Raw genomic sequence first — 15,225 nt, 5'->3', positions numbered from 1 at the left:
CAGAACACACAGTGGGATTAAACTGTAGTTTCCACTAATCAGATTAGCCTTGATACAGCAAGCTCTGTGTGGGATTCATTGGTATCTTGTTAGTTTTCTATGTACTATGTAGTCATAATCACCTTCATGTCAGAAACTCTCCAAGAAGACTTACTATTTTTGAGATTTTTTTTTCCTGTCAGAAATATTCATCTGTGATACATTTTTAAGCCAACTGGAACATAAGGTGTTAAGACTACAACATACAAGTTTTCTAAGCTTCTTTATAAGTATGTCAACATCACTAATTGGATAGCATTTCTTTTTCCTTTAAGAGCAGTTTAAGTCAGAGTACATGATTCAAGAAAAGAGCATTGTTTTTATGGTAGATGTACTGGTTAGTTTTAGTAAAGAACTGCATTTTAAAAAGGTGTTATATTAAATTCTGATGTATTCAGGGAAGAAATACAGGGTTATATAGGTGTTGTGTAGATATTAGGGAGACTGGTTACCTAAGTGTCTGGAACATGGTTGTGAACAGTTGGCATTAATAATTGTATCAAATAAAGGAAAATCTTGTATTATGATGATGCAAGGAAAGCTTTCAACAAATAGATCCAGAGGGGATGTAGTTGGGTGAGGAACTGGTTGATGATGGTTGTACTTGAGGTTGTTTGTTGTTTTCACTAAGATGTAAAGGAAATGTTACGTTTTGTCAAAACACGAAATGTTAGTGTAGTATATTGGTATAGAAGGGATTGATTTTATGTGGAATATAAAAATTCAGTTTAATATTGGTAACATTCAGTATGTTTTATATATATTACAATGTCAATAATGTTACATACTTGTCACAGATTGTTTTGAGAATTTGTTGGTATGTCATTAGAATTTATCAGTATGTTACATATGTGTTACAATGTCATTTATAATCTCTTATGTTACATACTTGGTTTTTGATGTCATTACAAACTGTTTATTACATACTTGTTAAAATGCCTCGTAAAACAGTTTACCTCTGCAATGTGTCCACATTTTCAAACAGTACTTTATATTTAGAATCTACACAATCTACTCCAAACTGAGAAAACTATAAAAATACTGATATCATGGAAGTAAGTTAGATTTTGAAAGAAAATTAGAATATTCTCAATTGCATAACTATACCTTTGCTCTGGTAACCATAAATCAGTTCAAATTGAAAATATAAGTTTGAAGGGTTAAAAAATTAGTGTAATTGTTTCTTTTTGTGTGTAAGCAAAGTGGTTTAACTTGACTCCAGAGTAAATGCATCTGTTCAAACCACAACTAACTAAGTGATATGATTAACCAACCATGAAGACCAAGATGCTTTTCAAACAAGTCAAGGATAAAGTGGTAGAATCACAGATCAGATGAAGATTATAAGAAAATTTCACACCACCCAGTCACTATCCAGATCTGACCAACCTTCCAAACTAAGCTTCTGAGCAAGCAGGAAACTAGTTAAGGATGCCACTGTTAGGTGAACAGTGAGTTTGAAAGATTTGCAAAGTTCCATGTCTGAAATGAGAGTCAGTTTTTATATATCAGTATCTCAGTCCCTGCACACAACTAGTCTGTATGGACAAATGGCAAGAATGAAACAATTACTGAAGAAAAATTTTAAATCTTATATGGAGTGTGGGACAAAGCATGTAAATAATACTGTAGACATATGAGAGGAGGTTTTGTGGTTGGATGAGACAAAAGTTGAACATTTTGGTCCAAATTTGGAGCATTACATCTGACACAAGTCCAACACATCACCAAGTCAATATCTCAACTGTCAAGCATGGTGGTGACAACATCATGTTGAGGGTGTGCTTCTCATCAGCAGGGATTTGAAGTTTGTCAGATTTGAGGGGAATATGGGTGGTGCAAAGTACAGGTGAATCCTAGAGGAAAGCCTGTTTGAGTCAGTCAAGAATCCAAGACTGGGTTGGAAATTCACATTTCAGCAGGACTGGAGTGGATTTAAAAGAAGAAAGTGAATGTGTCCTAGATTGGTCAAGTTAAAGCCCTTACTTGAATCCAATGAAAAATTTGTGCTGAGGTTGAAAATTGCAGTCCATTAACAATTCCCATTTATATGTAAAAATGAGAGTAATTTTACCAGTAGGAATGAGCAACAGTTATACCACCTCACTGTGTAAAGTTGAAGACCTATCCTAAAAGACTCGCAGCAGTAATTGTTGTCAAAGGTTCTACTACAAAGTATTGACTTAAGGGATTGAATACTTGAACAATCATCAAATTTCAGTTTATATATTTTGTTTAAGGTTTTTGCTGATTTTTAACCTCTTTCACACAACAGTGTTAAGTTTGATCATTTAGAGTTTTGAGGAAAAACAAGTTCATTGAAAATTTACATTTTGTATTTCCTGAAAATGCAACATTATTGGTAGGGGTGAATACTTTAAAAGGCACTGTGTATAATCCCATTAGAATATTTTAATATCTAGTGTGCTTATTATAGATTGTCATTAGAATCTGGCAATGTGTTATGACTTTTTATGGAATTCCATTTAAAAACTACCACTTTGTTACATAATTATTATAGGATGTTGTGAAAATCTGTTAATATGTCTGTCACTTTATAAGATTGATTTTAGAATGTCTGAATGTTACTTGTATATTGGAATTATGTCTATGAGTATGTATCATGTCTCTATATATGTGTATCATTAATTTTAAATTGTCAGTATGTTAAATATTTTGTGATTTTGTCTACCAGTATATAGCATAAATCAGTCCTAGTATTATATATGCAAGAATTCAAGAACTTTGAAGCTAGTTACATATCTTTAGGATATCAGTATATCACTCAGATTGGGATTTCTGTCAACATATTTCAGGTGTTAGTATGTTATATAGATTTCTGGATTTGCTTCTAGTGCATAAGAATTTTCAATGTTTTTCAATATTATTCATAATTTCAGGACATTTGCAATAGAACTGAGATTAATCAGAATAGGTAATTACTTTCACATAGTTATTGATTAATTGAAATTACAATTAAGTCAACTGTTTGTGCTAGTTATTACTGTTTTCATTTATTGCATTTATCCAAATAATGAAGACATTCCTTTTATTACGTCTTGATTGTTCAGCTAAATTGATTATTGTCGTAATTTACAAAAATTAAAAGTAGGGTTTCTGATTTTTATTGCTTTTGATTATTTTGAGTTTTGTGATTTATTAATGAACCTGATGACCAGTTAATTGTCCAGCTTTGTATTTACCCATTTACATGCTGAAGGTGGTATAGTTATTTATCACCTCGTGAGTGAGAAAAAAGATGAATTAAAACAATTCTAAATGGTAATTTTATGAGATTTGCTGTAATTGAGGTTTATTATTTACTACAACTTCAGACCTTGTTCATAAATAAAAGGTGTGTGTGTGTGAAAACTATTCATAAATTGATATGGTAAACTGGTTTTTCAGCACTTTGTGAATCACACATTAATTGCTTATAGACTGAACTATAGTGAGATATGATTTATTTTGGAAGAAACTGACTTGGCAAATTAGTGAAATATATAAATTCTCACTATGAGAAAACATTCCTTTTTCTTTTCTTTTTTTTAACTGCACAGTGAATATTTTATTAGAGAAGTTATTTTACCTTGGTTTTCATAGCATATTTATTTGACATTGTCAAAGATGGAACCCTTTATGTGCCTATGTAGACAGCAAAAGTATTGAAACCAAGGTTTGTTGAAAATAGGAATTTAGATTTTTTTTCAAATTCTGATTATATATTATTATTTTAACTTTTAGAAAATGTTTTATGTGTTTCACTTTTAACATTCACGTGTATTTTTCAGGGTTGACAAGAATCAGTAAAGTACCACATTTCTTGTTACCATCCAGTTCAACGTTTTTCTGTAGAATGAAATTTAGCTGACAGATCAAAGTGTGTTGGAAATAAAAATGATCAATGTACAAGGTATTCGACGTAACGTGAAAAACGTTGTTCGGAATTACTCGGATGCTGAAGTAAAGGTCAGGGAAGCTACGTCTAATGATCCGTGGGGACCTTCAAGCACCTTGATGAGTGAAGTAGCAGACTTGACTTATAATGTAGTGGCTTTCTCGGAAATCATGAAAATGATTTGGAAACGTCTTAATGACCATGGAAAGAATTGGAGACACGTGTATAAAGCCTTAGTTCTACTAGAGTACCTAATTAAAACGGGCTCAGAAAAGGTATACATTCTGTAAGAAATTGTTGTATTCTTGAATGTTTTTTTGTACTTTGACAATATGACAGATTGTTAAAAAACTATTCTGCTTACAGACTGTTTCAAAAGTCTGTCACCCTCAAAATGCTCAAAATATGTTTCCTCAAAATGAGAACACTAATGAAAATGCTTAATTACCATTTGTCAGTTCTTTGCCTTGTACAAGAAAAATTTGGTAATTTCCACATAGTTACAAATGGTAACCAACTTTTAGGATACCCTGTAAGTAATGTTTAATCAGTAATGTGTACATTAGAAAGTGAATTTTAAATTGATATCCTAAATCTAAAATGCATTTTTTAATATGTTAGAAACAAGGCCATAAATAAGTTTATCAGGAAAAGTATTTTAAAATGATCTGAATGTAATAAATAAAGGACCCAGGAGAGGGAGAGGGTGCACCCAGTGCAAGTCACCGAGGTCTGGGCTCAAGCAAATATTTCCCACACATATAATACCAAAAGATCTTCCTTAAATTTTCATAAAGTAGTATTTTTGTGCTGATGTTGAATTCTGGAGAGTCTTTCAAGGGAACAAATTATGAACAATTAAAGATGGGGGGTAAGAAAGGATGAGAGGTCCAAAACTTGGAGAAGCACTAGTTTCCAGTATTTCTCACCCAGTCCTTTAATATTCCATCTGTTTTTTTGTTGTATCATATTATTTGTCAATCTGAGAATGCAGTAACAGAAAATGGTCACCACGAATTTGAGAACCTATATTTGTTTACGTAGGAATGGGTATATTAGGTTAAAATGATTTTGAATTTGCAAACCAGAAAGTCATGCAGCTGTAGCACTATGTAACAAAATTTTTACTTTTTCTTGTTCCTGGGCAAAAAGTGTTATTTTCCAATTGTTTATGCCTAAAGTAAATGGAAAACCTATTTTTTCTTCAAACTTTGCTTTTGTGACCTGGCTAATGAAATTTTCAAATTTACCCATTTTCCAGAACATTCCAGATAGATTCAGTGCTGAGTAACTGATAGAGAATTTTCTCAAACTTAAAAGAATTTTCAAGAACTTTCTAGAATGTTGTAGAATTTTCTAAAATATTGTAGAATTTAGAATTTTCAAGAACTTTCCATAGTATATATATATATATATATATATATATATACAGGGGCTCACCACTCGTCATTTCAGTTTAGTTCTAGCTGTCTAAGTGAACACATAGACCTATCTGATTTTATCAGAGATAGCATGAAAAAGCTGCAAGCATTCTCCAGATGCATTCTGCTTTGTATGTGGTCAATTCATCAAGATGAGCAAAAAAGTACTGTGACAGCATCTGCTAAAATGTGTGAAGCCTACAAGGCATATCTCGGGATGTCTGTTGGGGATCAAGACAAACCCTGGGCACCTCATTTTTACCTGCGAATGCTGCAAAAAAAAACTCTAGAAGGTAAGATGGACAATTTTTGCTTGCTTGAATAGTGAGAATTTATATTATACAAATTTTAGACCTTTTAAAATTTAAATATCTTTTATTGTTTTTAATTTCCAATAGTATAGAAAAAATGTCACATGCAAAATATTTTGCATGAATCTCATATACATTAGTTGTGGATGAAATAAATTTATTCTTCATAATAATTTTAGTTTGCTCTCTTGCAGAATGGTACAGAGGAGAAAAGAGAGCCATGAAATTTGCTATTTCAAGAATTTAACATGAACTCACTGACCACTCAAGCAATTGCTACTTCTACATGATGGACCATTCCGAATGTCAGGCCAGCAAAAATGGCCTATACATCTCCTATCATGTATCTGGACCTTCCATCATCCATCGCTCCAGTGCCACACTGCCCTGAGCTCCCTGTATCCACTCCTCCAGAGAGAAAGCAGCAAATCAGGTTGGAGATCCAGATTACAATTTCAGAGGTGCAGCTGGTGAGAGAAATCCATATTACCTCAACCAAAGAGACCTCAATGACGTGATCAGAGATCTTGGTCTAACAAGATCAACTGCTGACTTTTGACACCTAGGCTCAAGGAATGGGATTTGTTAGATAAAAGAGTGCAAGTTGCAAGTCATAGGAAGCATCACTGACATTTTTCAAGCTTCTTCACACATCAAGATGGGCTCTGTTTCTGTCACATTGTATTCGGTCTGTGCGAGGCAATTGGAATCGCCTGTAACCCAAACGAGTGGCACCTCTTCATTGATAGCTCATCCAGAAGTCTCAAAGCTGTGCTGCTCCATAGTGGGAATAAGTATCCATCTCTTCCCCTGGCTCATTTGGTGCACCTCAAAGAGGAATACAGCAGTGTTAAGACCTTGCTAGAAGCCTTGAAGTATGATGAGTATGGCTGGGAGGTTATTGGAGACTTCAAAATGGTGGCATTCCTGATGGGTCTTTAAGGAGACTTTACCAAGTTTTCCTGTTATATTTGCCTTTTGTACAGCACAGACACCTCAGTGCACTACAACAGGAAGCACTGGCTACAACGAACCAAGTTTTCGGTAGGGAGGCACAATGTCAAGTGTGAGCCACTAGTGGACCTCCAGAAGATGTTGTTCTCACCATTGCACATAAAATTTGTCACAGCTTTTCATAAGGAATATGCAGCCTTCAAGTACCTTCAAGACTTCTTCCCTAAGCTGTCTGAGGCAAAGGTCAAAGCTATTGTCTTTGTTGGAACACAAATAAAGAAGATCCTGGAGTGCACAGAATTCCTCAAGAAGCTCAGTAGGAAGGAAAACAAAACTTGGGGCAGCTTTGTAGCAGTGGTTTGGGGCTTCTTGGGCAGTCACAAGGCCACAAATTATGTGGAACTGGTTGAGGCTCTGGTGAAGACTACGGCAAAATGGGCTTCAGGATGTCCCTGAAAATCCATATCCTTGACGCTCATCGTGATAAATCCAAGGAGAACATGGGAACATAATCAGAGGAGCAAGGCGAGCACTTCCACCAAGATATACTGGACTTCGAACACTGCTACCAAGAAGCGTGTAATGAAAACATTATGGGAGAATATATTTGGGGGCTGATACGTGAAAGTGATTGACAGTAGCAAATCTTGAAAAATTACTCTCTTCCAAACATTTTTGTATAACTTTAGTATAAATACATGTACATCTTGATTCATATGTTTTATTCAGACCTTATGTAAATGAAAATGCAAATTTGCCTGGTTTTACATAGAAAATAGGTTAATTTCTAAATTTCATTACTGTGGTCACAAAAGCAAAGTTTGAAGGGAATAATGGCCATTTTCTGTACTTTTACAACCTAAGCAATTAAGATATAACACATACTATCCAGGAACAAAATTTGTGTTACATAGTGTAGTAGATATAACATTGCAGATAGTGCAGTGATACAAAAAATTGATGGTTTTGGGGAAGAGTATGAAACAACTCTTTCAAGTACAGAATGTTTAGCTAAGATCATATAAATGTGTCCAGTTAAGGTATTTAGATTTTGTAAGATGGATTATCCTTCGTACTTGATGTTGAAAAACCAAATGACTTGAATCGACTTGGCACCAGAACTATCCAGAAAGAGACTTGTAACAAGTTATATTCTAGCTATGGTAAACATTGTTGCATCTTGTAACAGGTGAGAATCTGTGAACACAAAGATCAGTAGCAAAATCCATTTGTGTGTTCCAAGCAGCAGTATGTAAAATAATGAAGGAAGATCTTTGTCTGGAAATGAGGCCAACAGAATAAGAGTTCACCAATAAAACATCCTGTTCAATCACTGTATACTTCAGAGAATGAAAAAATGAAATGAGTATTCATGTTATTCCACTTGAAGGCATACTGATTGTGTGGCCAAACACAGTACCTGGTATTTCTGTGCAATCAAATCTTTGAAATGGTCACTGGTGTTCTAATGTATTAGATTATGGAAAGCATTATGTAAGGGGTGGTATGCTTTGGACATGACAACTTTACAATGAAGTTGTGAACTGTTGCAGAGCTATCGTGAAGATGCATGTGGATAAGAGAGAGTAGAACTGGATACAATAATATGAAATACTTGGTGTTACTTTTGTAATGCCTCCTGTTAGTACAGCAGTATGTCTACAGATTTACAATGGTAAAATCAGGGGTTCAATTCCCCTTGGTGGGCTCAGCAAATAGCCTGATGTGGCTTTGCTATAAGAAAACACTTGTAACAGTGTTGGTTAAACTGTTATAACTTGCATCACAGGAAGTAAAGTTTGGCAGAACCCCTACCATGTTTGTGAGACTCTAAAGTGAGTGTGCTTCTCTGGTTGTACCCACTGATTTTGATAATGTTGATGTTAGTGTTAGTAGTTTAAACTGGCAATGTTTTATTTTTAGAACTACATTGGACACACTAGCCAAATTAAATATACAAAAGCTAAGGGTAAATTTGTTGTTACAGGAGTAACAATAAAAAGTTATACATATTTTTAAGTAAAAGAATTGCCCATTTTTAGTTTCCCATTATCATTTTTCATGGAGAGTGATAATTAAAACAAATGTAATACAACTTTTTTGTTACAAAGTTTATTTATATTTTCTTTGATAGATTATTTAGGCAGAGTATGTAGGGTGAAGTTTAATTCAATGGACAGTAACTGCCTGTTGCAGAAAGATGTGTAGATGATGTTTTGAAAGTCTTCTGCCTAGAATCATTAGTTTAGAAATTGTGGAAGATGAGAAAAATTCTTTTACATTAATACAATAAAACCTTCACTAAACATGTTGCCTCTCGTTAGTACAGCGGTATGTCTTCGGATTTACAATGCTAAAATCAAGGGTTCGATTCCCTTCGGTAGGCTCAGCAGATAGCCAGATGTGGCTTTGCAATAAGAAAACACACAAACTAAACATGTACTCCAAGTTAAAGGTGAGTAACAAGTGTTTGCCATTGGTTGAAACAATGACAAGTCTCCTTGCCAATCAGAAACGGGAATAAACCAACCATTCATAACGTACCCTCCACAGTTCACCAGAGTACTGTAAAGATCAACATGATACACACACTGACCTGGAAACAAAAGGTGGAAGACTTTTGAAATGTCATCCTCTACCCTTGTGTTTTTACAATGAAAGTTGCCATTCACTGAACTCGGTTTTGTTATTTTTATTGGATAGAAAACTAAGATTTTAAACAACTATCACAGTGGAAAGGAATGTCTGACGTAATTACTTTTACTGACACATTGTTAATACTCCTTTGGTGGCACTATTAAAAAAATAGTGCTAAACATTCACCAATATAGCAAAAGAAGAGCGCTCTTCTACGTACAATATTTTCTGAACCCAAATGAGCCATTTTTGCATATATATTTCTCTACAAGTGGGTTTTCTTGACATCACTTCTAATCTTTTTTTTGTTTAATGAGAATTCTGTTAATGACATTTTTCTAACAGCTAACTAATGCAGCTTTAATAATACATGCATCTCCCAAGGTTGCCCAGCAGTGTAGAGAGAATATATTTGCCATTCAAACCCTTAAAGATTTTCAGTATATGGAAGAAAATAAAGACCAAGGAATGAATGTTAGGGAAAAATCTAAACATTTGGTGGCGTTATTAAAGGACAATGAAAGGTTGAGTAATGAACGTGCTAGAGCTCTGAAAGCCAGGGAAAGATTTGTTGGTGCTGATAGGGTAAGTAATGTTATCTTGTATCATTTTAATGTGATAAGAATATTTCTTTTGTTTTTAGAGCTACGTTTAAAAGGTACAGGGTGTTCGGAAAGTAACTGTGCAGTTTTGTCTGTTAATAAATATACAAGTGGACAGTGATTTTCCGAACACCCTGTATAATAGTGATACATGTTCCTTTGTATATTACAACTGTAGTGAGTTGCAGGGTTGTAGTTAAAGGTTCTTTTACTACTTGGGAATCTGATGGTAATTCTAAACAATCAAATCAGGCACCATTCAAACAGTGTCAGATATTTTTATAATTTTCTAAACAGGATCCTTCAGTAATAATCACACTGTAAATGTCAACCATATGAAAAGAAGTTCAGTCATTTAGTTAATATAAAGACTATCACGTGAACAAAAGTTGATTATAACACCACCACTTAAGTGTTAATTCTACATAGTGGCTCTTTTCCTTTGTTGGAGCAGATTGTTGTAGTGAAATGTATTTAGTGGCTGCATTGTTTCAATAAAATCCATTCAATACCTTATGAAAAAGATACTTGCTATATCAATTAATTGCATTGTTGAAAAAGGAGGCCATTATCACTACACAAGTCTTTCCAATTACAACTTTTACTGTTATTTAATATACATGTGAGAAATGTAGAGTTCTGGTGATTTCCCCACACACGTTACAACTATAGTGAGTTAGTGTTATTTATTTTTATTTTTATACATGTGAAAAATATAGAGTACTAATGTTTGTCACTGTCTTCACTTCAGTGAGGCATACTAAGAATTAAAAGAAAATACATGAACAGCCATTTGTTTTGTTATCACAGTTTCAGCTGAACTTCGGCATAACCTGTTTTCCTTTAGAAGTACCATGAAACCTTGTTATCCAACTAAGATAGTAGTACTTTCAGATAGTTAAATTAGTTACTTTGAATACAATGAACACTTAGAATACATTACTGATTGATAAATATGAGGTGCAAACTGGTATGACTAGTAATGAAAATTCCAACTTTATATGTATTAAACTGACATTACTATCAACAGTATCTGTACAAATTGTGCAGTGAATTTGTTGTTACACTATTATCTCATTATTCACTATTTTGTCCAAACAGTAGTTAAATTTATGAAATACAGAATATAGTGTTTATACAAGAAAATTACATATTAATGATGAGTGTTTGTTTTGACTCGACACAGTTATAGCATAAAAGCATCCTCAAGACTTTTAGCAATTTGTTTTAGTTTTTTTTTATAAATCCCTGCTGTGAAATATTTTTCACAAGAGTTGTTAAAAACTGGTGTACTGACTGTGAGTACAGGTGTTTTGTGGTCAGTAATTGTCACCTTGTTTCCTGCTGTGAATTTGACCCTTAATTTACTCTCATGGAATCACATACTTAATCCTGTATTTTAAGAAATGCATGTTTGGTATAAAAAATAACTGTTTTCAGGATACGTGTGTATAGATTCTTGATTAAATTTCCTGTTGTGGATGCTTCTCTGTGTGACAGATCATCTAGATTGTGAATAAGCTGAATTGATGTCCTGTATAACAAGGGCTCAATGAAAATGTACAAGTTTTATAAATGACTGTTTCATCATATTTTCTGGCTAGTATGAAGAGATTCCCTACTGCACACTGAATTTGTAAGTGAACTAAAATACATAACTGTGTAGAAGTACAAATAATTTATGTATTCTTATTAACAAAGTAATTTATTAATCTTATCACTGGTTTTGCAGTACGTTACCTCATCTCACAGAGATTCATTTGGCTCACCAGATGGAGCAACCTCACCAGGAGGTATGTATTTAAGATTATAACAGCTAGAAAATTAAAGGGCGTTTTTTTTATTTTAAGGAACATAGCATACTCTCTCAATGAAATAATTGATTTGAAGACAGCTATTTCAGTAATAAATAGAGCATTACTATAAAAACAGTAAATGATGAAGAGGTAGCTACATTTAAACATATCTCAGGATGACTGGTATGGGTATTAATACTTTTACCAAAGTAAAGCAGGATTTTAACCTGAAGATGACCTAAGAAGGTCAGAAAATTGTTCTCTGCTTTATTTTGGTAAAAGTGTTGATACCCATACTAGTCATCTTGAAATACATTTTTACTTCGAGTTTCTCGTCATTACTTATCATACACATTTCTGAAAATTGTAAACTCCGATTAATACACAGCTGTTTCAAACCCTCAATTACGGTATTTTCCAGCATTTCACTCTACAGCTGATTATTAAATACTGTACTTAAGTGACAACTGTAGTGTTTATTCATGGACCCTATGGTGCTTTATATTGATGTACACAAAGCCTCATGATGTATCCTTTTAGTTGTTGTATACTAGGTTGACACATGCATCGTTAAATTCAGATAAAATAAGTGTTAATAAATAAATAATCTTGTGTTTTTTATTATTACCTAAAATTCAGATATGTAAATGAATGAAATGTGATAATTATAATTCACTTGTTTAACCTAATTAACACCCTAACTATTATATATGAAAATTTTCTCCTCTCTCTGTATGCATGTTTTTTATCTCTGCACTATTTGTCATGTGCTAGCTGGCCTGGTGAGCCGCAGTATTGGGCATAAGGCCTTCTCACAGATATAGTGTGATTGAAATATTTTAGCATATCCAACTATGGTCTCACTCATGGGTTTGTTGAACAACTATAGAAAGGTAATATGCAGACTTCATAATGTATCCATAAGTTCCATATTATAGGTCAATGAATCTTATTTCTTTAATATACCACTAAATTACTCTGAGGTTATGGAAACAGGCTCTATTATATACCCATAAGTTCATGGAAGCAGGGTTTCATAATATATTGGACTGGACGTGGCCATGTGACTAACATGCTAAGACTGGGACTTCAAGGACTCGTGGTTCTTGTCCCATTTGTTATAAACAATCTACCTGTAAACAGATGTGGTAGTGTCGTGCAGTATATCAGAGTAAATTTTAAACATATCCTAATTAAAAAAGAAAAATGTGCACACATGGGAAGTTGAAAACCCAACATCAGTTCCTCTCATGTTGTCCATAATTATGTTTATATTGTATCTGTAGAGTTCCCAGGGCATGTTTCATCGTCAGAACTAGAGTGTGCAAGACCCCAGACATCAGGTGAAGAAGAACTACAGCTTCAGTTAGCCCTAGCAATGAGCAAGGAGGAGGCAGAGCAGGAGGAAAGGATGAGACAAAATGATGAATTGCGTCTTAAGATGGCTCTCACAGAGAGCGAAGTAGGATACGGCCAGACGACCACTTCAAAACAGTCCACATTGGATGATTTGCTGGGACTGAGCCTGACTAATGAGAACCAAGGTGTAGTTTATAGTAGTCCAACAACAGCTGATCCATGGGGAATCTGTGAGACAGCACAACTGTCTGTGGTGAGAAATTTCTTCCTTTCCACCCATTGAGTTTCTCTAATGTAAACTATCAAGTGGAAATATAAATTTGATCACCTTGTTGTGTACAATATTACTAATCTTGTTAGAATTCATCTGTCAATAAGGAGAGTTAACACTATTAACCCTGTTTGTCGTTTACAGGTTACAGACCCTTGGGGAGCTCCAGTTAGTCATCCTGTGGCTGTTACAAGTAGAGACCCTTGGAGCCTTCCCGCTTCCTCACCATCAGAAACCACTAAACCACCAGTACCCGCTAATACCCCAGGTGTGTTTTTTCGTGATAGTGTTTTATGTTGAAGAATGAATAGGTTTATAGTTACATCTGTTGTACCATGGAAAAGGTGTGTGTTTAAGAGTACTTGTAAATTATTGGAATAATATAATTAGGAGATCTTTCTAGTTCTCAGCCACAGAAAAGCTGGTTGAATGTACAGTGTAGTGCTAAATGAATTGAATGGAATGGTCAGAGGAGAATGGTTGGGTTTCAGTTGTAGTTAATGTGTTATATATCTGAATCAGGGGTGAGATTGTGCCTGTCTTTACTGTTACTGAGTGCTGGAATATATTTAAGTTGGTATTACTTTCTTGAACTGTTTTTGTTGTTGTTTTGTTTACAGGTCTATTTCACCCAGCTGACTACATTCATTTTTTTTTCAGGTTCAAATAATTAGGTAGTAATTTAGTGTGTGTGTGTGTGTGTGTGTCATATTTATTATTAACATTTACGTCGTTAGAGCATATTATCAGTTCTTTTCCACTTGTTTCTAGTAATACATAATACTCTATAAAGTTGAATATTTACATGTTATAATGATTTGTATTGCCTAGTTAGTTCTATTATAAATGGGTTATGTCTGAATCTTACTTAATTTATGTTTATGTATAGTAAATTTTCAGTTTTTATTTAAAAAATAATTCTTACAGTTGCAGCTACTGACCCATGGGGTGGAATACATTTGGGTTCAACTGCACCTACTGATCCATGGAGTAGCCAGCCTGTTATGGTCGATTCACTTGATGCTTTTGCCCCAACACCTCCACAGAGATCAAAATCAATTTCTGGAGAACTAGATGACCTGGATTTTAGGAACCTGGCTTCAGAAAACTCACCAGGTAGGGTATTTAACTTTCACTTAATATGGAACTCTACTGTTATTTATTAGGCCTTCTAAGAATTATATTCTTAAGTTATAAGTTTAATGTTTTTAGAACTTTAAAAATAAATGGAATTATGTTATAATGACTGATTTATAAGGAGCTTGCCAAGCCAGAAAGATTCGTTTACAAAATAAATATATTTTAATTTTCAAAAGTACAATTCACCAAGTTTGCTTACCATAATTAAGTGGCCATCATTTTTGAATAAGCTGGATACCATTTAACATTTATTAGCATGTACTAAGATTTAAGTTATTGTTAAGTGAGTTTTATTCAGGGCCAGTTAGACATTATTAAACATTTATTTTGCATGTACTAAGCCTCAACCTAAAGCTTTGTACAGCAACATTTTAATTTGTTTTAAGTCAATAGCCAGTCATTGTATTTTAACACTTAAAATTTTCATTTTCAGAGGACTATAATGTTTAGTAAAGGAACTAGAGAGATGATGGGAAAGATAGTAATAGTACTGAAATATAATTATCACTAGAAGGTACTGTTAGCACAGTTTTCACAGCCAGAATGTTAATTATGATGTGCTTACCATTAATGTTTTCTGTTACATGAACTTGTGAGAAAATATGGCACAGAACCGAATAATAATATCCACTTTCCAACAGTTACACTGTACAATCTCATCATTGCAGTGACCACTGAAGAAAGACATGAAGATAAACTGGTGCCGCTTTGAGGATATTTCATTGTCCAAAAAGGGTTCCATTTTCTGACCCCTTCCACAACTTCAGTTGTTATGTTGTGGGGCAATGTTATAATTT

At 33.9% G+C, this 15,225-nt stretch overlaps 1 protein-coding gene across 4 annotated transcripts in view; it reads left to right on the top strand.

Moving 5' to 3' along the window:
- The window catches only part of LOC143244353 (epsin-2-like), a 41,387-nt gene that overhangs the window by 9,635 nt on the left and 16,527 nt on the right, over nucleotides 1–15,225 (top strand). For all 4 annotated transcript variants that reach the window (XM_076488855.1, XM_076488854.1, XM_076488856.1 and 1 more), the window contains 6 exons: nucleotides 3,831–4,212; nucleotides 9,645–9,845; nucleotides 11,595–11,655; nucleotides 12,945–13,270; nucleotides 13,433–13,556; nucleotides 14,216–14,404. In XM_076488855.1, coding sequence (XP_076344970.1) covers nucleotides 3,937–4,212; nucleotides 9,645–9,845; nucleotides 11,595–11,655; nucleotides 12,945–13,270; nucleotides 13,433–13,556; nucleotides 14,216–14,404 — 1,177 coding nt within the window. In that variant the 5' untranslated portion in view covers nucleotides 3,831–3,936. The remainder of the gene's footprint in view (nucleotides 1–3,830; nucleotides 4,213–9,644; nucleotides 9,846–11,594; nucleotides 11,656–12,944; nucleotides 13,271–13,432; nucleotides 13,557–14,215; nucleotides 14,405–15,225) is intronic.

The sequence above is a fragment of the Tachypleus tridentatus genome, chromosome 2, assembly GCF_004210375.1.
Source record: "Tachypleus tridentatus isolate NWPU-2018 chromosome 2, ASM421037v1, whole genome shotgun sequence".
Classification (NCBI taxonomy): Eukaryota; Metazoa; Arthropoda; class Merostomata; order Xiphosura; family Limulidae; genus Tachypleus; species Tachypleus tridentatus.
Note: the sequence above shows the minus strand (reverse complement) of the source record. Positions and strands in the feature narration are given on the sequence as shown.